The sequence below is a fragment of the Diorhabda sublineata genome, chromosome 9, assembly GCF_026230105.1.
Source record: "Diorhabda sublineata isolate icDioSubl1.1 chromosome 9, icDioSubl1.1, whole genome shotgun sequence".
NCBI classification, from domain to species: domain Eukaryota; kingdom Metazoa; phylum Arthropoda; class Insecta; order Coleoptera; family Chrysomelidae; genus Diorhabda; species Diorhabda sublineata.
Window position 1 is genome coordinate 18749216 of NC_079482.1, and position 22884 is coordinate 18772099.

At 33.3% G+C, this 22884-nt stretch overlaps 1 protein-coding gene across 3 annotated transcripts in view; it reads right to left on the reverse strand.

Moving 5' to 3' along the window:
- The window catches only part of LOC130448668 (kalirin), a 393432-nt gene that overhangs the window by 172542 nt on the left and 198006 nt on the right, over positions 1-22884 (reverse strand). For all 3 annotated transcript variants that reach the window (XR_008910360.1, XM_056786130.1, XM_056786132.1), the window contains exon 24: positions 16327-16600. Coding sequence is in view for 2 of the 3 variants with exons in the window: in XM_056786130.1 (XP_056642108.1) it covers positions 16327-16600 (274 nt within the window). In the remaining variant the exon portion in view is untranslated. The remainder of the gene's footprint in view (positions 1-16326; positions 16601-22884) is intronic.

Sequence of the window (22884 nt, forward strand, 5' to 3'; positions counted from 1 at the left end):
CGTAACGGTTTATTTTAATAGCAGTGACCATATCGCACTGTTTACCTTCGAATTTTTTGTAAAATAAACCTACATAAGACAAGACATAGTAATGTGTTTATTGAATTGACTATGACAACTGTCTTTTGTGACAGTACAGAGAACAAAATGAGAAACGATGAGAAACATAACATCCAAAGCGAGGACATTATTCGTTTCTAGATTTTTACATACACTCAACAAATTCTGGAAAATTTTCTCCATTCCGAAACATGCTTTAGAAAGTCTCCAACAGCTTATTGAGATGATGAAAATCGCTATCATCGCATCTTTTGTTAGACAATGGTTAACAAGAAAAATTTATTAGACGATAAATCGATTAAATACGGACATTAATTCGATGTTTTTCTCTGCCAAACAATCATTTTGACGTGCCTTATAGGAGCTGGTATATTGAATCCTTATGGGACATATCTCTCTCACACTTAAACACAAAATCGATTGTATTGCAGTTTGCGATATACCAAGAGACGCTTTTATCAGCCCTTAAGTCACATGCCGATCTTCTTCAGTCATGTTTCGCACAGCTTCGATGTTTCTCGGACTGACAATGGACATTGACATACCTTCTCGACACTCAACACTGACAGATGCATGACATGACGACATTCTGCGAACCAATTGTCTTCTTTGATTGTGTTTCATTACAAAAAGTTGCACGAAGAGATTCTATGCACTGTTGTTCATTAAGACCTTTTTTAAAAATTATCAAGCCTTCACGAAGAATTTCCATTTTTGTGCAAACTTGCTTCTTATAGAAACGATCACTATCAAGAATTTACTCAGTCAGTTTCTAAATTGCAGCTGGCTTCGCGATGACAAACGTCAATATTGCTACAACTCATTAACGCCACCTATTGTTCACTGTGAAAACTTAAAAAGCAACCATCGTACCTACGAGGGTTAGTTAGTAAGATGATGATTATTAGGTTTTCATCATATGACTCATGGTAATTTAATGGCTTCTAATATGGTTATATGACCAAAATCCTTAATTTTAATTTTAATATAAAAACAAAATTAAGAACAAGAATAAAAGTAAATGCTGTTAAGACTTCAAATACTACTAAACAAGAAATCCTCAATTATTATTCTATCATTACAAGACCATTTTTGTAGTTTTTAAATAGTTTTATAATTTCAAATAGGATTATTTATTTTATTTCTCCAATTTGTTCATGAGTAAAACTGTGACCATGGAGTAAATTGAAATAATCTACAAGGAGTGTTCAATACAATCAACAGAATTTCAAAATAAGGTGTTGTACTTATTCATAATAAATAGGGTTGTCAAACTAGAATGAATATACTTCCAAATAGAGTAAGTATTTCAAATTATATTAATACACAAATCGATCGTTGCCATACAAAGAAATCATGTAATTATATTAATGAATAGATATCCTTGATATTCTATTCATAAATACGAGGGATGATAGTAAAAATAAGTTACAATGTGCAGAATATTAAAATTACATTATTGAGGAGAAATTTTTGATTTTTTGGATCTACGTGGAGCATGGGCAAATGGAAGAAATATATTGATATGTATCGTATCCATACTTTCAGACAAAATCAATAAACGAGGGTTGTCCGAAGAGTTTCCGACGTAACAAAGAAACAACTCCACTATCATTTTTATTTTTCAATATGGTCTTCTTTAAGCCTATACACTCAGTCCAGCAATGTTTTAACCTTTTTAACTTTCACGTCCTAGTCATTATACATACACCGCGTCAATATGGTATCTAAAATATTTATTTGAATACGCTGTTGGTCCAAAGAGAGCGAACGCGGCATCCAATATGCATAATTATTCAGTCAGTATACGGTAAACGTATTTTTTTGATATTGTGATAGCCCCTTCTATCTCTCTAACTTTCGCTGATATCACTGATTGTCGCATTCTTGAACGATAGTGGAGAGTCTCCGTACACAGTGTCTAGCTCCTCTGTGTGACTAAACGCGGCACTCATAATCTATTCTGCTCATCTCGATTTCAAATATTTTCGCAAGTATTTTTGAATCTGGACGATTTTGGAGAAAATATAATATGGAACGTATCACTGAAGTCTCTTCTTGTCATTCTGGTGTCGTCTGGTTAGCCTCATGACAAAAAGTATGACATTAGTGCCTTGATAGCGTCTATTATCTAAACCAACTGTTATCAATTTTTTTTAATAAGTGAAGTGTGGTTGTAAAGAATTTTTTCCTCTCAATTTTTTTTCAAATTATTATACATTCGCTATATATCTAGTTCATAATATTCACGCTTAGCAACAATTTCTAAACATTTGTTTTGAACATTAGTTTCCTCACAATTCAAAATTCAACTATTTAGACAAAATATTGATTGGAATTTCTACCTTAATCAGAAATAGTAAATTCTACAGATGTAGAATTTATTCAATGAACCATTGAAATATTGTTCAGCATTAATTCAAATTAGTATTATTATATGAGTTTTTATTTTTTAAATTTTGATTAAAACACAAACTCACCGACTTTTTTCACTTTCGAAAACATAATGATCGTTCAGTAAATATCCAAAGAAACATCACGAATTAATCGCGGTAGTAACAATATTAAATAGACAGTTTGAAATACCGAATTACCTGATGTTATCTAATCAATGGCGCAAAACCCTCACTGTATTTGATCATTTTAAATAAAGATATGTAAAAAAGCTGATAAAATAAAATAACAAGTAATTGACAATTGTTGATAGCAATTTGTTCCAATAATATCGCTATTATGAAATAATTAGTAGGTAAAGTTAAAATTTCCTTTATCAACCTAAGACCCTTTTGGCAAATAAATCTATTGTAGTCTATTGGGTAATAAAAAACTCAATCAGCTAACAGAAGCGTATCTGTAGTCACATATCTATACGTACTATACAGTAAGTGGCCAAATTGTTAAGGACAGCACTCACGATTTTGTATTTTCTAATTTAAATAATATGGACTCTTTTTTTATAATGCAAACACCTTCTAAACCATCTTTTTTTCCTAATATGTATCAAGAGCATTTGGATCCCTCCCTATATGTGATATGTCAGCTGTACCATGTGAAAAGTATGCTTTACTCAATTCCTCCAATGATATGACAAGAACTTACATTTTTGATATAACAAAGACTGAAGTTTTCCAAAAAAGTGTAAATCGAATTTCCAAATTTGCAATCTGCCGTAATAACAGCAATGCAGACTTTCCCGTACCTATGACGTCTTTGGATTGGTAAGATATGGTTTTGGGAAATAATGTTGATAATCTAACCGTTCTTCAGGAAGTTGCAAAGAACAGTGTACCGACTCCACATTCACGCCTGGATCTAGTTCCGTCTAACCACATTTGATTGTGCATAAATAATTAGGTGATTTGGTAATTTAGGGTTGTCAAAGCAACAGTCAGGAATATTAATCGAAGTGTGTGTTATCAAGTTAAGCGACTAGCGCCGCTACACAAAAAGTAAGCATCTGCCAAAGGTTACCACTGTTAGCTCTTTAACCTGAAGCCTAATGCGATGTCTATCGTGTCTGTAGACAAATCAGTGTAGCCGTTTACTTCGTTTGTATAGGTGTATGCTAGTCTTAGACCACCCACCATATTCGCCGAATCAAGTACCGTACGACGTCTACCGCTTTCTTAAGGTCAAATTTGCATTCAAAGAAACAAGATTTGAGTATGATGAAACTGTGAAAGAATAAGCGGCGCGCTGTGACAGAATAAAACTTCCTGTACTGTTTGGAACAATTCAAGATTCGCATAGAATGATATAGGGATAAAGGAGAGGTATATATTGAAGGTGATAATAAATAAATATACAAAATATCAAAATGAAATATTTTATATCACCTGTCTCGTTATTTAGTAGCAACAACTCGAATATTTTAATATGAAACTTTGGTTATAAACTTATAAATATGTTGTCTTCTTATTGTTATATTCTGCGCTGTCTATAATGAAGATATGCAATTTAAATCAACTCAAGATAATTTTGAAAAGAACGCATTTGCTTCTTTTATGGTACAAAACATGTTAATATCACTATTAAAATAAAATAGGTACCAATATTATATAATATCCTATTGAAAATTAGTACGATAGAGATTTACTGAATACTAAAAGGATATCTTGGTACTTGTAAAGGAATTAAATTTTAGGAAAAATAATTCTTATCTAAAAGCAGAAATATGCTTGTATTGTATTCTTTTTAGATTCGAAAATAGGAAACAGAACAGTTTTTTTTTGTAAAAGAAATTGCAAACATAAAATTTATTATTTAGATAAGTCCCGAATTAACGCAGGCCATACTGTTCATTAAGTATGGGTAAAAAAAGACATTACTCTCAGAGCAGCCCACTTATAAAGACTTTCCATTGGAGACGATTTGGAGTTGTTATATCTCATAAGCTTGGAGAAAAAATTATTTTATTGGAAAGAAAAATATGCCTAGTATACTTGTACGTACAATAAATAAAATGACAGAAAGCTAGGAAGTTACTCATTGTGCATTTGAAATCTATGAAAAGCTAACAACTTAGGAAATGTCAATAATGGTCATGGAAACGAGTATTACGGACTTATGTTGGTACTAAAAAGTACTATAATACAATACTATAAAATTAACAAAAGGTAAAAGTATACATAATGCTCAGCGTGAATTAATTGGAGAAAATATTTAGCGTGATCACTGAATTTTTCATAGTTTAAAATGGTATTCTAGTAATTTCTATCAATGACGAATAATATGGTTGAAAGTTAGTACAAATATCTTGAAATTTAACTTTTAAATTGAGCAATTTTTTTCATCTGATGTCAAAGAATTTGGATAGAGGATAGATGAGAATAAATGCCACTTAAGAACAGGAATATTTATTTGCTGCTGATGATGTTCCGAATTTCGCTGTAAGACAACCTGTTATGTATATATAAGTTTATAATCTGCCCATCATCTGCCAGTTGAAGTTAATCAATGAAAAACGATAATTACTCTTTCAAAATACTTTTATTCTGTGTATCATTGACAGTACCCTTAATGATATATATTATAGTCCTCATAGATGCCAAGAATGCAAGTTTTATATTATTACAATCGTTGTGCTTCATCAACAAGACCTCAATCTTTAGTCCAGGTGATCGAATCCAACTGACTTTGATCTTGATTTCAATGCGTTTGGAGTGCCCATAGAAATCTTTTTTGTTTCTCTGTCAGATCTATGTAGAGTGCGACATTAAGTTTGATATTCAATATTCCTTATTGTTTTCATTTTACTCAATCAAATGTCTTCTAAAAGTGGTGTACCAGGTAGCAAATTTATAGCCAGTTCTTGAAATGATCTTGTTTGATAAGTGTAATCTCTTTTGGTAATCCTTCAAGCACAGCCAGTTCTAATTTCTCTTTCTTGAGACGTTTTGAGCAATTTAGTGTATAGAAAGTGCAACAAAAGAATTTCGTAAATCTTTAAATGAAAATTTTCCATTATAAACAAGTAACTAATTTAAATTGAATTCTCTATACTTAGTTGAATAAATTATAATTCATATGCGCCTGGAATCTGTTGTTCGAACTAATTATTTTGACATTAGATCGGAGTAAATAAAAATGTGTGGATATAAAACAAATAGGGGTATTTACAGTTATCATATTAGAAGAAGAAAATCTTTTCTTGCATTTAATTGATAATGACATCAAAGTTTTGTCCTACAAGACGAAGAATATTATAAATTACATGCTGTGGGACAACGTACTCAATTTTAATTCCAACGCGTTTATTAGATACCGTGCCAAGAGGAAAAATCCGAAATTATTACGTCCTAAATTCTCAATATATTTTGAAGTTACACTTATAAATTGTATATTTATCGAAAATTATACGAAATGTGCTCAACAAATATGATAAATGAATTTTTACAGCAGCAATTTTTTAAGCTTTTAACTAGTAAATAGTAATGTGTTGAGAGATGTAATAGTGGCAATTTTTAAACATTTTCGCCTTAACATTCTGCTACCATAAGCGCTTTAGTGTTGGCATATCTGTCGTGAACAACGCATTTGCATTAAGTTATGTTTTAAGTTGAAAAACGATACCAAATAAGCTCAAAAGCGATTCTACTTATTTTTCTTTAGAGCCCTTTACACCCTTACAAGCGTCAGAATATTGGGGTTTCGGTTTTGATACTTCATTCATTGTTTCCCTTTCTACTTCCCTCCTTACCTACTGATTTTTACTAAATTTTTCTTTGTCTTCCTCTTTTTCTCTTCTTATATCTTTTTAGTTTATTATGCTTTGTGATGTTCTTTTTTTTTACGTATCCGTACGTTAAACATCTTTTAACTATTGTATGTTTTATTGGGTCCTGTTTAAGCTTTTCTATAATTACCCCATGTCTTATCGTTTATCGTAGTTTTCCCTATTAAGTTCTTATTTCACTCTGTTTTCTTTTGGTTCATTAACAAGGTTTCTCAATCTCTATTTTTCCATTTTCTGTGGAAATGACTACCATGTATTCAATTGTGATCTCTTTTATAATTGGACCTTGTCATTTTTCCTTTTTTAGTTTACTAGCATCCTTTTACATTTTTTTGCTTCCATTTTATATATTGTTATATATACCGTAGGTCAATGCGATCAGCATATATTTTTGTTTTTCCTGTGAACGCTGTGTGATAAAGTAATAAAAATTGTGATTTTCAGACTTTTTTGAACTTTTAGACATAAAAATACTTAGGGGTATAGAAATTTTTGAAACCGAATTGAAATTTTCACCTAAAACATAATGCGATTTTCGTGAAACTCTGGTTGAAATATCTTCTGGTTTCTGGGTTAGTACCCTCATACAGCTGATATACCTGATACCGGATCATAGTTTTTGTAAAGCCATTAAGATATGTTTTTGAAGACATAGGCACGTTTTTACGTCATGAAGCTAAATCTAGAAAAAAGGATTTGACCATAAATAAGACAATTTTTTCCTAATTATGTACCAGGTATTTTGAAAAAATACTGGTAGTTTTTCTGTAGCGATTTCAGGAAATTTTCGAAATATCTAGTTTCAATATTTACTTAAATTTCACGAAAAACAAAAATAAAGCTTAATTCTACCTATGCCCTTGGAGTGGTTATATCTTCGAACGAGGTGGACTAAAAACATTATGTTGTAGGAAAGACCCCCCATATTTTCTTGCGTGAAATTCTCACATGAATTTTGTATGAATTTGGATACATCCTATATAGTTGACTGAAGATTTTATAACCTTTCATACGATATGAATGAATGGCAAATCTATTTGAATTGGACGTCATTTTTTATACCGATATTTAGTGGTTGGATACATTTAAGCGGAGACATAATGTTTCTAAGTATCATTTTTTTTAAACAAATCAAATTTCGAAAAAAAAAATATATTGAACTAATAATTTCTATTGTTATTTTTGTATTTATTTCTTCAGAAAAGCACTTCTCGTGCTATAAACAAAAATATACTGCTATTATTAGAAATTGTGTTGTATATGAAATATTTCCTAGTAATTCATATAATCAAATTGTGATTTTCAAGCCCTCAAATGTACACAAAAGATGAACACTGTGAGTGGCACGCGGTGCGCCAAATGGGCGCAGTGGCGTTAGCGGCGCAACAAAGTTCCGCAAATCCTTACGACCAATAACCGGCTCTGAAAATGACAGCTCTACCGAGAGAATACAACCATACCCAGTCGCATGTTCTACAATAGGCCTGTTATTGAAACTATGTAATTTAACTGATATTTTTTTATGAAAAATCGACAGAAGGATGTCTAAAAATATAGATATGGTGGAGATTGATCCTCGGTGCCTTATTTCTGTGTAGCTCTACAAGACTCCGACTTAGGGTGGCCTAATTTTCACATGGGTGTAAAAATTTGGGTTGCATTTTTTAATAACTTTGTAGAAAATATTATTTTAATGAATTTTATTTTTATTAATAATAAAGCTAGAGTTAGGTCTCTTCGTTTACTGTCTCTTATGGAATATAGAAACACCCGTGAAGAAACCAGTAACCTTATAACTATTGATCCAGTGATATTGGAAAAGACTTTGAAAAACGAGTGTATGCATCTGCGAGCTCAATTGTGTCTTCGCATGATGAAGTTAAGACCTAAATATCGTCTCCGAAATTACATAAACACTTTTAGAAATCGTCTACCGATGTGTACAACAGCATCAAACTCGTTCTCAAAGCTAAAAAGCGTAAGGGACTGCATCTAACATAGGAGAGAAAAGATTCAAATCACTTTTTGTAATACAGAAAGATTCAGCATGAATACAGTTAATTTAGTACAATGATTTTTTATACATTATATTGCACAGAAACTTCGTCTATAATTTTTTTAGAAAAACGAAATAATAGTGATATGGATTGTATTCTTCTGATTTTTATTATAGTAGATTTTACTTCATAGTTTCTGTATTAGTGCATTTAATTCACCAAAGTTACCAAATCAACTACAAGATGGTAGAAAAAAAGGCAAATGTCAAATGCCTAAGGTCCCTATGTCGTTTGTCATGTGAATACTTAGTAAAACGGTTCGATTTTTAGTGATTTTAAAATTATATAGTTAGAAATAAAATGCTAAGTGCCTTGGTATATAACATAGATTTCCACATTATATCTTAGGAAAAAACATCAAATAATATTGACGAAAATAAATAAAAATAGTATGTGGAGAGTTTGGTTCTTGCAATAAATCTGACCTGACTCTTCTAAATAATTTAGGCGCTTAGAATAAAATGGATATAAGTACATTCTTTTAATTCAACTCCATACAAACAACAAAAAATCTTTGAAATAAGTAGATTGTAATTTTCTTCGCAAAATTTAAATCCGGTTAGAGAATGTTTTCCAAATAAGAATTATGCCACCTCAAGATACCAATCATACCTTTTTTCTATTTAATTTCAACCTTCGAACAAGCCATTTTCCTTAATAAGCCATGAGTGTTTAATCTTATCTCAGATTTTGTAGCGTTGGAGCTTAAATCTATAACATTGGGGATTCATTTTTCTATACTTACTGTCGCGCTTGGCTGCCCCAAAAACTATAAATGAAGAAAGACGTAAAAAAAAGATGGTCCGAAATATCTAATGCTTGAGTTTATTTCTATCTTCGCTGGGCACAAGAATCACGACTCATGTGGAGGTTATCACAAAAATTCAGCTTTTCGTGTGTGCTGTTTTCGGTGAAGATGTGTTACTGATACTAGTTACGCACCGTAACTTGTTTGAGCGTTTACGTGGTGAAAATTTTATTGTGAAAGGTTTGCTATTGATTAGTTGAGTATGAGTTAAATCGGAGTATAGCCTGAAAGACATTGTTGATGAGATACTGTGTTGAAACATAATGGAAAAGAGGTTCTGATGTCACGAAATTCCACTCGTTAAGTTAAAAAATCGCAAGATGTTATAAATAATTAAATGAAAATGAATAACAACCTAAAGTTCTTATTTGGTTGGTATAAAATACATCTTTCATTGTGTCATCTATATCTAGCTTTCGTGAATGCACTTTGAAAGTTCACTATGACTGTTAGATGCAACACGAATATGTACAGTGCGATGAGAAAGTTCTAATAATTTCAATACAAAATCCTCAGACTAAGAAACTAAGAAAAATATATTTATTTTTCTACTATTTTCTCAAAATTCAAGAACTTAAAGTTGGAATATATTAGTCTCATATATTAAGAAGGTAGAACAAATAGTATTAAAATGTTCCTTTCCATAATAATACTTTCCTAGAAGTTTTCGATAAAATTTAAACTTGATACAAAAGATTTCTTTGAACTGTTTATCTTCTCAGCCTTTCGCGACTCGTACAAGAACTAAAGCCTCCTCATACAATGATGCTAAATCGTAAGCTAATAAGCTGCAACGTGTTATGCAAATTCTACAAGAATTATCCATAAAATAAGGTTCCCAAGGAAGAAAGTTGTTAGGCGGGATTTGGCGAGACTGACGTATAGCTTGGTCCCCTGTCTCCCAGATCCCGCGCCGGCGAGCTGTCTATAACGTTCATTCTTGTCTTGGTAGCCGTGAAAGATGGAGCTTCCGTTCGATTCTCACGCCGAGGATTACGGCGGATTACGCTCATTTTTTATGTACAAAAAACGTTCCTCCAGGGAACTTTCATTCCTAACTGTGTGATTGCGAAAGTAGAAGAAGCAATGCCGAAAGATCGAAAGGTGATGGTTAGCGAGATGATCCCTGACGTCACTAAGTCCTGCTTATGACGACGAATGACAACAAACGGCAACGTGTGGTTGCAGCGGCCAGTGATTACTACTTCTTCCCTGAATTAAAGAAACATTTGAGAAGGACGCATTTCTCGACCAACAAATAGCTGAAAGAAGAGGTCTTAAGCCGGCGCGGCGGCAGACTTCCACGACTCAGGTATAAAGACCAGCCATTATGTCGAAAAATAGAGGGAAGCCTGAGCTTTCCAGACATGTATTATTCAATGCCAATGTTTTTTATTGTGAAAATTCGTTGGGAACCTTATTTTATGAACAAGTCTCGTATTTATGTAAATCACTATCTTCGAAGATAGTGTTGATACTGTAAGAACTTGTGTCGTAATGTCTTCGATTTTGTATGCATTATTTGTTATGCACAGTTTCAGTTTATTTGTTTTTTATTTATAAATATTTTGAATTAGAAAATTAATATATTGTTAGCTGGAAGGAGACCCTTTATCTCATTATTTGTTTGAAGCAACCAAGCAGGACGCGGGTCTAATTCCCAATCCGTACCTTTATGTGATGCAGTTGTAATGTTATAGGCATACACTATCCGCATTCACCAAGACGGTGTGATATGGCTGGGTTCTTCTATATATATATAGTTAAGGAAGACTATAGAGGTATAAACTGAATTTTGTATGAAACTGCGGTACACTGTGAATAATATTATGGAATAAAAATCGAGTTTTAGAAATTAATTATTTTAATAATTTGCGTTTTCGGTGATAAGTTGTTCTTTATTTAAGTAGCATACTGTATAACGCCTCGTATATTTTTTTCTAACGGCTTTCATAGGGCAATTATTGTTGTCATTTAAGATTGACAAGATTTGTTGTCCATTTAAAAGATTCGTCTACCGGTCTACGAGTTACATGATGAGTATGTGTGCGAGATAGGTCGGGTCAAGGTCGCGGGGGAAAAGCATCGTCAGGCAGGCAGGCAAGCGACGAACCAAGGGACGCAGAAAGCAGCAGTAAGAGAGAGACGGCATTGAGGTAGGAGACAGCACCACCTATCGATCCCGTACAACAGCGTTGCCGCCGAAAGCAGTACGTTATACAGAATGTTTTCAAAAAAATTTGTTAACTATAATTATGTTTTTGAATTATTCACCATGGGATGGAATGTTGCCTGATTGAATACGACAATGTCATCTTAAATTTCGATGTTTTTGTATCGGTCGAAAAAATTAGAAACGCGAAAATTTCGAGCTATAATTTATAATGATTTGAAATAACGCATCAACATCATTACGAACTTTATGAACCTATCGTCTCTAAAGTTTCTAATTTTTACGTTTGTATTATGTAACAGCTTTATGGATCCTTAATTTGAACTCATTTTATGTGTATCTGTATTTTTATATAGCATCATCAGAGCACCCAGCTATTTTGGTAGCCCCACTCGTCTTTTGTCGTTCTTCCCACTCAACTCCATGATATTCGTGGAGCCTCACGTCATCAAATTATTGAACTTCTTGTGTTGACAGTGGCAAACAAGCAGAGGATCATTTTTTTACCAAGTTTTCTACATGTACAGACTATTGAAGGCACCGTCAATATGTAGACCAAAAAATTGGATCGAATTAAGTCACTGTTGAGTATTAGAGCTGGTAAGCCATAGGATAAAACTAAAGTTTCCTCGGTGTTTAAACAGAGATCGTTCGCGGCAGACCTGGACTCAATAGTAATGAGATCTTTGCCTATGGTAGAATGTAGAGCTTGTATATCTGGACCACTCCTGCTATAAATAATCCTATCAGTAGTGATTTATTTTTATTTACATTCATCACTTTATTTCGTTGTGAAAGAATCTGCAATTTCGCGACACATCTCCTTCAAATCCTCAAAAATAAAATGCTTTCCACTTGAAAATAGTATTTTTCCCCAAATATACATTGTTGGGCCTTTTTATTAATAACATGATATATCATATATTTGGAATAAACTTTATTTATTTAAATCCGTGTTCGACAAAATTTTCCATGAAGTGTATTCAATAGATTAATCGTTAATTTGCCTCATAACAAAGGCCGCATCTGTATTTTATTTCAATAGATAAATGCGGCTAAGTTGAGTGTACTACAAGCAAATAGCACTCGAGTTTGAACTATTCACATTGATGTCCGCCTCCGAAGAGTTTTAAAACGCCTCCGGTTGTAGACGTTCTACAAACCGCAGTATCCACGGTAATGTCATGTTTTTTTTTACTTATTCCACTCCATAATAGAAAATTGGAAAAGCACTACGGGGACGATAGTTGAAATCTTTAGAATATAAATAATGAACAGATATTCATTTAGATTTATTCTTTATGGAGCGTGAAGAGAAAAAAGAACTATGCAATCATTTTAAGTAAGAAATATAAAATTTCGTTTAAGTAGAACGGAAAAGTTTGAACAAGGCAAAGATAAATGGAGAGAATGGCACAGGCACATACAGTGGAAGAATCATCAGAGACTAAGTGGAAATAATCAAAATCACAATCTAGTAGAAAAATGAAGTTAAAAAGAAAAAAAGAAATGGATAAGGTTCATGACCAACAATTCCCTTGGCGAGCATCTAGATCCGTATGTAAAAAAGCTTCGACAAAGAAAAAATTACTTGAGCAACCTCGACTTCAGCGGCAAAACGATATAGCAGCAGATCTCAAAGTTATGGACGATCGGATGGAGTTAGAGATTAATGAAGATAGATGCAGACACTCAAAATTGTAATGGGATGCAAATAGACAGACATCCAACTGATATAAAACAATGAAAAATGAAACTTGAAGAGTGTATTCGGAATAATTCAAGGAAGTAGTTATTCTAAAGGATATATTCATATGGCTGACAGGGAATTTCTTGTGTAGATTTTGTCGAGAAGAGAAATAAAATGCAGAGTTCATACTATGTATCGCTATAGGTTAACAAGTATGTGAATCTTGGTCCTAGGATTAGGAAAGAACTACATGAAGGATTCAGTCTCTAAACTAATAGATTTGAAAAGAATTGAGTTGTAGAAAGACAGGTTTACAACAGAACTGAAAATTTCGAACTGAAATGGGCTATAAACCGCCTGAAACAAATCTATCTATCCTAGTTAATAGAAGAGGTGTAGAGAAATGGTTGGATAATTGATTCGACACGGGTTTAAATGCGGTTCAGAACCAAATCAAAAGAATGGAAATTCGGTATGCTACCTATCATCTGAATGTATACATTATTATACTAATCTCATTTACTTAGTGCGGGCTTTGTTCTTTGTTTACGATTCTCATAGTTAAAGTTTTAATTGGTCAATTATGGGTTCCATTTTACAGGAACAACATGTGCAGTAAAACCATCCCTAATTTACATAAATACTCGCTATTTATCGTTTTTTTTTGCTGGCATCTTTTTGGCAACATTGACTTTGACAGATCACGCGTGAATCTTGTCATTGTCAAACTTGCTCAGTTTGGTCTATAATTTAATCATGAATCGACTTACGAACGAACAGCACTTGAAAATTGTTGAATTTTACTATCAAAATTCATGCTAGGTTAAGAAAGTGCATCGAGCTCTTCTTCCAATTTTTGGGCAGTTTGGTCGGCCTAATGAGGGAACTATTCGGAAACTTGTGGCTTAATTTCGGACCCAGTTGACACTATTGAACATGATTACTGATGACCGTAAAATGTCGATACGGCTGATGCGTGAATTGAAGCCACACAATCTCCCATAACGTCTAACATTTGGTGAATCGGCGCTGACAAAGCAAAGACCAGCCAAAAGCATTGCAAGAGCTACCCATACATCCTGAAAAAGTCACTGTTTGGTGTGGATTGTGGGCCGGTGGCATCATCTGGCCATAATTCTTCAAAAGCGACGATGGCCGGAACGTTACTGTAAATGCCGAGCGCTACCGTGTGATGATTGACGATTTTTTTGTCCAAAATGGAAGAATTAGACGTATTTGATATGTGGTTTCAACAAGACGGTGCCACTTACCTCACGGCACGCGAAACAATGCCCATTTGAGAGCCGCCTTCGGTGAACAGTTCATTTCACGTTTGGGGCCCGTCAAATGGCCGCCTGGATTGTGTGATTTAACGCTTTTCGACTATTTCTTGTGGGGCCATTTCAAGACTAATGTCTACAGGGATAAACCAGCAAAGATTGACGCACTAGAAGCCAATATTGAAGCATTTGTTCGTGAAATACCGGCCAATACTTTGGAGAGTGTGTGCCAGAATTGGACCTGGAGCATGGGCTATCTAAAGAGGAGTCGCTGTCAACATTTGCATGAAATCATCTTCAAACATTAAATTTTACTGATCGTTCTGTCGGTTCCAATAAATATTTCATCAATTTTTTTCAAATTTTTTGTGTTAGTTTATTATTATTATAATAAATTATTCGGTTCTTTGATGTCCTTTATATATATATAAACGTTATGTTTAAAAACAGCAGCAAATTTGGAAAAATGAGGAATCTTTATTAAACTAAAAATCCAAGCTTTTGGGAACGAAGTAAGTCATAGTAAAAGATTAAGGAGTTGGATTTTACATTGACTGTGCGTAAATACGTAAAATATTTAAAATATGTAATTGAAATTTATTTAATCATTAAGTAATGCTAATATTTTAACAAAATACCATGTGATGTCAATTATTAAAACTGAAAATTTAAGATATACATGTTTAATATTTACCGATATATCTCTATCCCGTGTTGGAAAGCAAATGACCGGCCGAAAATGTATTAGTTGACAATAGACCATCTATTGTGTGATTTATGATAACTAATTTGAATCAATTATTAGTGTGCGACTGAATAGCCGTCACGGGGTCTTGTTTGAGCTACAAAACAACCCAGGGGATATTACAATGTTCTGATAGCATTATCTGCTAATATGCACCAAAATATCATGGGAATACCATCCATTACTGATTCACTTAGACCTTAGAAAATCGACCCAAATAAGGTCTTCGTCCAGAGACCGTGGTTGTTTCCCTCTCGTTGATTGTATGACATTTTAACCGTGTACATTTATAAGAGTAAATGAATTTGTAAATATAAAAAATATATGTAGTTAGAATATGTAAAATATATAGAAATTAGTCGATTAAATGATCGGTTGACCAGTGGTCAAGTGGTCAAGTGGTCAAGTGGGGATGTAAGTCATACTTGGTCTATAGAACCTGAGTTAGAGATTTTATATTATGTAAAGCTTATTGATGTCGTATTATTGGGATTCAGTCTAAAGGGTTGATTTAAATCTAATGAAAGTAGGAAGGAATAAATCTCTCTTTTTTTTGTTTATACAATTTTGTGATTGGGCGATGGAGGACATTTCTAGGAAGGTTCTTTTTTTGTGATACGGTTGAGTTGTCGAAATGTTTGCAGCATTGAAATCCATCTGATGGTTGGTCGAATTAACGTGGTCGGCCAGAGCACATCTTTCAGCATGTAATCTGCAGTCGCTTTTATGGGAGGTGATTCTGTTTAATATGGGATGTAAGTAATGTTTACTAGTATCTATAATTTTTTCTCCTTCTCGCAGAATTTATTCTTGGATTTTCTTTAACTTCATTCCAATTATGGACCTCTTTGACTGTTTTGTATATCATAAGCATTGTTATCAAAAACGTCAATATATCAGCTTATAATCGAAAATAAATTATTGATTTGTATAACATCCAAATGGCTATAGAAAAATGAGCAAACATTGCTTGCTGTCAGAACAATCGAGGAAGAGTATCAATCAATACCAAGAAATGGTTCCGAACAAAGACTGCTTCTGCAGTTTTCGAAACTGTTTCTTCTCCATCAAGCTTATGGTGTGTGTCGCAAAATTTAAATCACCAGTGGTATCCTATCGAAAATTTGTTATAGCAGAATGAAACATTTCCATTTAAACATTGGCGTACTGGTTTGATACAACTTCTTGTAAATTAAAAAAAAAATCCGCAGTTTAGTTAACTCCAGTTGACATAATTTATGTAGGTGTAAATGCATATATACATTATTCGTTACTTACCAATATCCTGCTCCGATGATGGATTTATTCTTCTAGAGGGAGAGCCTCTATGCGGAGGTGGTTGTTTCAAAACAGCAAGAGGTACCAATCCTTCGGGTATTACACCAGATTCGTGATCTGCTGTACCTCTGGTCGGCATCCTAACCAAACAGAAGTCTGGTTTCGAAGCACATACTTCTACGACTTCGACTTGTTGGCCTTTCGTTACGCTCAATTCGAGTGGATTGGTAGCTGTGAAGTCGCTCATAACCCATGTCATTTCCAGAACTCCAGCCTGAAACAATAAAATTTGTCAAATACGATTTTTCTAAGCTAGAAAATCTTTTTACCATCGAGGCTTCTGTCGATTGATTCTGCTTTATGGTAAAAAATTCACTGGAAATATTTTTTCTAAATCACGCTATTTACAACAAACGAAAAAAATGAAAACTTTGGCGGCAAACTTGGTACAATTGGTCTTTAGGAATGATTTGAATAATGGATACCGATTATGACAATGCTAAATTATGAGTATATTTTAAACATTTTTGCTATGGTCAAAGTCAATTTAATTCATACAAGTTGGACACGGAAAAGCGCATCTGATGGCAATGAAGGCGCTCTCAAACGATCAGTTCAGAATTAGGTAAGGATGTATTTGATTTTGACCAAATGGTAACAGTTTAGGGTTGCTCTACTGAAAAAAACACATTGATGTGGTAACTGTTTCACAAATTAGATATTTTTATACTTTATTGTCAGAAAATTTCATCACTTTACTGTGACAATGTTATATTGTTACAATGAAAATGCACCAGTTTACTTGGACTAAGGAAATTTCTGATTTAATACTAATAGGAATTTCCGAAAATTTCAGCAATTTGGACACTTAGTTTCTGTTTTATAATCATATAAGAGAGTCGTTGTGAGGATTTTTCTGAAAATTGGTAGGTAGTTGTGGCCGTATCAGCATGACTGACAACGAGCGCTAGGGATGCCAAAATTATGACAATCAACAATATCATTTTACCAAATGATACTTGACGACCGTTGGATTAGGGTTAGCGAGATCAGAATACAAAAAGAATCCGTTAGCCATAAACTGACTGAAGAGTTAGGCATGCGTAGTGTATGAGTGCAGCGTTTGCAAAAGGCAAACATGCGGTTTCATCGGCTGGATATGTATCATTGCTTGATAAGATACAAGGGGAAATTGTGAAAAGGTGACCCCTTTTGAAGAAAGAAAGAAAGTGCTTTTTATCGGGACAACGCACCTTCTCGCACTTCGGTGATCGCTATGGCGTATACCGTATTCACCAGATTAGGCTCCCAGTTTACCTTGTAGTAATGAGGTTTCTAACAGATGAAGACATTATCGCATACAAATGCCTTTAGGAGAAATCGGCAACTATTATTTGGTAGTGTTAAGAAGGATAAAACATCGAGGGTGTAAGTGGATAGATTTGAGAGGAGAATATGTTGAAAATTAAAAATAATATTTATGGAAATAACGCATTAATTCTCCGTTAGATAGTAAACTTTTCATATCATCTTCGTATTTAACTCTCTCTTTTTCTTTCTAAATGATTCACAAAGTATTTTGATTAAAAACTCTATTAGACATTAAGTGAATGAAAACTGTATTTTATTTTTTACATTTTTTATAATTATTGATATATTATTATATTATTAACTTCAATTATAAATACATATTAAACTTGGTTTTATTCTAGCACTACTAGAAAAATTATAATCCCAATTCTATTATTGATAAATTATCAAAAGCAGAATATACTACAGGTTGACTGAAAGTGAGTAGAAATTTGATTACAAAATGCCATCTAAACAGACAAACTAATGAAGTGAGTAAAATAAAGTGTGGCGAAAATAGTGTTTGATGAAACTAGGTAATTTTTTTTTAAAGAAACAAAAACAAAAAGCCTCAAGTAAGCTTTACCTACAGGAGATAAAGTCATATTTATGTGTGCAACAAGCACCCATTGCGACTGTAAAAATTGTATGCAGAAATAAATGGCGTGATGCTAATTAGCAAAAATTAGCATAATACACTAAAAGGAATGCTATGCAAATTAATGTCGCAGTATATCTTGGAATACATTATCTCTTGAACAGTTTACTTAACGGCAATTACTGTAACAAATAAATGTATCAGTTAACGTAGACAGTTTTAAATACGTATTAAATCTTGTCAAAAGACTAATTGTTTTTCCTAAAAGTTGTCACAACTCTAGAGCATCTAAATTAAAGATTTCTATAGAAGAAATTCATATAAATCAATTAAATATAGCACTTTCTAAACGTAAAGTTGAAGAAATATTGTATTGCAAAATCTCTTCGAGGCAATATGAGTAGAACGAGGCATTTAAGAAGCAAAATTGCAATGAACCTACTAGTTCTACATGGATACAACTGTAAATAAGTTACGGACTCCATTATGTTAATCGATGCTAAAAGAAAAGAACCTCCATCAAGCTAACAGCCAAATATTCGGAAAAATTAAAAAAAATATATGAAACGAAAGGATTTTCAATGCTTGTTCTGAAAATCCAAAATTATCTCGTTGATTCGATAAAAAGATATTAATTAAAACCGTGGTTGCACATTCAGATTAGAAAATATTTTTTATTTCCGGTCCAAAGTGTCCACTGGAAAAACTAAAAATACCTATTAAATGCTCCCAATTCTTTCGTTTCAAAAATATTTTCTTTTTTTTTTTCTAAAGTCTTGGAGAAACCTAAAAAAAATTATTCCGCATTATTCATTGCGCACAGGCATGTGAGTTGGCTGTGCTTGTGTGCAGAACTTGATGATATTTTAATCTTTGAATCAATTTGAATTAAGTGATTGAAATAGTGTAGAGAGATCTTTCTATTTACTAATTAAGTAACGTAATTACAGTAATAAATGGATCTCTCAAAAGTCACATGTTTCCTAATGCACTTCCAATGTTTAATTAACTTTTTATTACACAAACATGCACTACCAGTTCCTTTTTTTACTTCAAATATTACTTTGACATACTATACTTTGCATCTAATGACGCCGATCAAATTGATTCCAACATATCAAAACGAACGACCATTACTCCAACTCATGGAGACTATGCGATTCATTAAGTTCTGCTCTCACTCACAGGCCTGTGCGCAATGAATAATCCGGAAGAGTTAGTTAATTTTTTTTTCATGTTTCTCTAAGACTTCAGACAAAAAGGAAAATATTTTTGAAACGAAAGAATTCAGAGCATTTGATAGGCATTTTCAGTTTTTCCAGGAGATACTTTGTGCCGGAAATAAAAAATATTTTCTAATCTGAATTTGCAACGACGGTTTTAATTAATATCTTCTTATCGAATAACGAGAAAATTCGGGGTTTGGATTTTCAGAACGAACATTGAAAATCCTTTCGATTCATATATTTTTTTTAATTTGTCCGAATATTTGGCTGTTAGCTTGATGGAGCTTCGAAAAGATCGTCTCGGAAACGGTTCACAAACGATACCTAAGTCGGTTGGATCATACCGGTTTGGTTAGGTTAGGTTAGGTAAGGTTAGGTTAGGTTAGGTTAGGTTAGGTTAGGTTAGGTTAGGTTAGGTTAGGTTAGTATCAATTATTTTGGCATTGAAATTCGGACCTTTCAAATCCATGCAAATCTAAAAACGAGATGAACACATCGTTCACACTACCACTATTATCACAATTACTCTGTCTGACGCGCTTTTCGATAACCAAATTATCATCATCAGAGATTTAAGGTGAACAATTTGTTATCGAATCGCGCGTCAAAAACAGTAGTGATAGTTTAAACAGTTTAAAGAGAAATTCCATCTTAAAACTCTCGAAATTTGACACTCACACGTCTTATTTGCAAATTAGCTGTCATAATTTGTTGCACGGAAAGAATACTGAATGGCCCGCTTAAATGTGTACAAGTTTACTTTTCCACATTTCCAGCTGTTTTTGAGCGAAGAAATTCCTAATAATTTTTTATATTTAAATCGGTCACACTAATTATGATAAATAGTCTTGAAAGTTCATACACGTATTGGTACATTTATGGAATCAATTTTAAAGCGTTGCGTTGTTCCCAACAGACACAGTGCAAATACCAAATCGAGTAGAGTAGCAGAATGATGAGCTGAGACGGCTCAAATATTGACACATGATTGTATTAGATATGCTAGTTGAAACAAAACAGTAAGTAATATAAAAATTGACGTCTTTTCATAACACGTCATATTTAAGAAACATTAATTAATTAAACTGACTATTTCCTTCGAAAAATTTATGCCAACCAAAAAGCTGTAATATTTTATGTTTACCTAGCAACGATCAAATTTCAGCGTTAATACTGCACTAGTGCAAATTATCGATAATTTGCACTAGTGCCAAATTTTCGTCTAGGATTAATAAACATCATTTGGTTTTAATTTTATATTTTAAGAAAAGGAACAATTATTGTTTATTTTAAATTAAATTTTTCTCAGGAAATAGTCTGCCAAAATGCCCTCTCGTGCATGTCAAACTGTCTCATAACTTCCTCTCGTGCGCATTCGCGCACTCAAGAAAATTAAATTATCGACAATTTGACATGCACTCGGGACATTAATATTGAATATACGATACTGGTAACGAAAAAAGGTTTTATTATAAAAATTATTCTACATTCGAATGCTCCCCTCCTCTCGCCACACAGCTTTCCATACGTTTTTTCCATTGATCGAAACAGTGTTGAAGGTTCTTTGGCGACGGCCTTTAGGTGCTCTGTCGTTTTTTGCTTTTCCGCTTCCATCGACTCAAATCGAGTCCATTTCAAAGGAAATTTTATCTTCGGAAACAAAAAAAGTCGCACGGTACCAAATCTGGTGAGTACGGGTGTTCGTGAACTGCAGTGCGCTTACTGGCCAAATACTTTTCGTTAGGAGTCAGATTTTTTGGCACCAGCTTCTCACAGACTTTTGTCATGTATAATTCCTCGTGTAAAATTTTTCTAACCGTTTCTTCACCCGGATGCTCATTCGATGATCTGCACGTACAATTTGGTTGATTTTGGTCACTGTTTCCGGAGTTGAAACAGTCACAGGGCGACCTGGGCGCTGGTCATCTTCAGTGCTCAGCACTCAAAAACACACGCACGAGATAGAGAATTGTCCCAATAGGACTCTTGCAACAATTTATAGCACTCACTCGGAGTTTTTCTCAATTTAACGATAAATTTGAGATTGATACGTTGCTCCTGTTTGTTGTCACACATAGTTTTCGGCACGAGAAAAAACACGTTCGTTTCAAATCGCTACTGCACAAATACTATAATAGTTACAGAAACGTGTTTTAGGATGTGTATAGACAAGATATCTAGATACCCAACACACTACTAGTTTTTTACACCACTCGTCTAGGGCGCCCTCTAGGCGCGCAGTCTCGTCATTTAATAGCCAGACCTCGTATTCTCGACGTTATTCGCGATAATTTCAATATTTTATCAAAAATTGTATTCCCCTATTATCTTTATTATGATTCAACCTTTTCAAATAGGAATCAAAGGACTTTCACATATTAAATAGTATTAATAAAGATATTGCGTTTTGTCCTTGGTTACAGAGATATTTATTTAAAACGAAGTCAGCCTAAAATAAATGTAATTGGCATAGATTTCAATCGTGATGTTAAAAATTCACATTTCCCCAGACAGGAAGCATAAATACTCATAATCTGCATAAATAGAGAGATGACAATTACTATTTAATACGCAAAAGATTCGACTTAATTTAGCGTTGTAATTACAATTTTTTGGAAACATACCACCATCATTGATTAATGACTTGATCGATTGATCAAGTTCAAGGAATTCACGTTACAAATCCTATACACAAATGAGATATTTATTACATTAAAAAATCGGCAGCTGTTGATATGAAGAAATCGCATGCAATTTATTGCAATGTCAATATATTGCATAAATATAATTGCATTTTATTTGATAATTGTGTGTTTAAAAATGAAAATAACAAAACTAGGTGAAGTAAACAAGAAAAATGTGGTCAGTGCATCACTAGCAATAATTATATCGTCTGCTACCTTGCTTTTGAAGTGTGGTGGACAAAAAAGAGCACCCAAGCGATGGTGGGCCTAGCCCTGGCTAATGGGAAACATGAGTTTAGCTATAGAAATAGACGAGAAAAGATACAAAAATCAGTTGAGAATGGATGAAGAAACATTTAAACAACTCCTGAGAAAAATGAAACGTAATATAACTAAGAAATTCTTGGCGAGAGACGTACTATCGGTAGATCAGAAACTCATTTCTCCCCCCTAGAATTGCACGCAATAAAAATGCCATCAAACCGATAATATTGCAAGTGCGAGATCTTGCATGAAACAATCAGCTGAACTTCATCTACGTACACTTTTCATCGAGAAATATTGCGTCTTGCATTGCATATAAAGTTGTCTTGCATTATGTCCAGCGACATTTACATTACAATTGTCAGTTCGAAGATTTTGCTTTTTCATTCATATATAATTGTATATAATCAAGTAATTGTCCTTACATACGAATAGA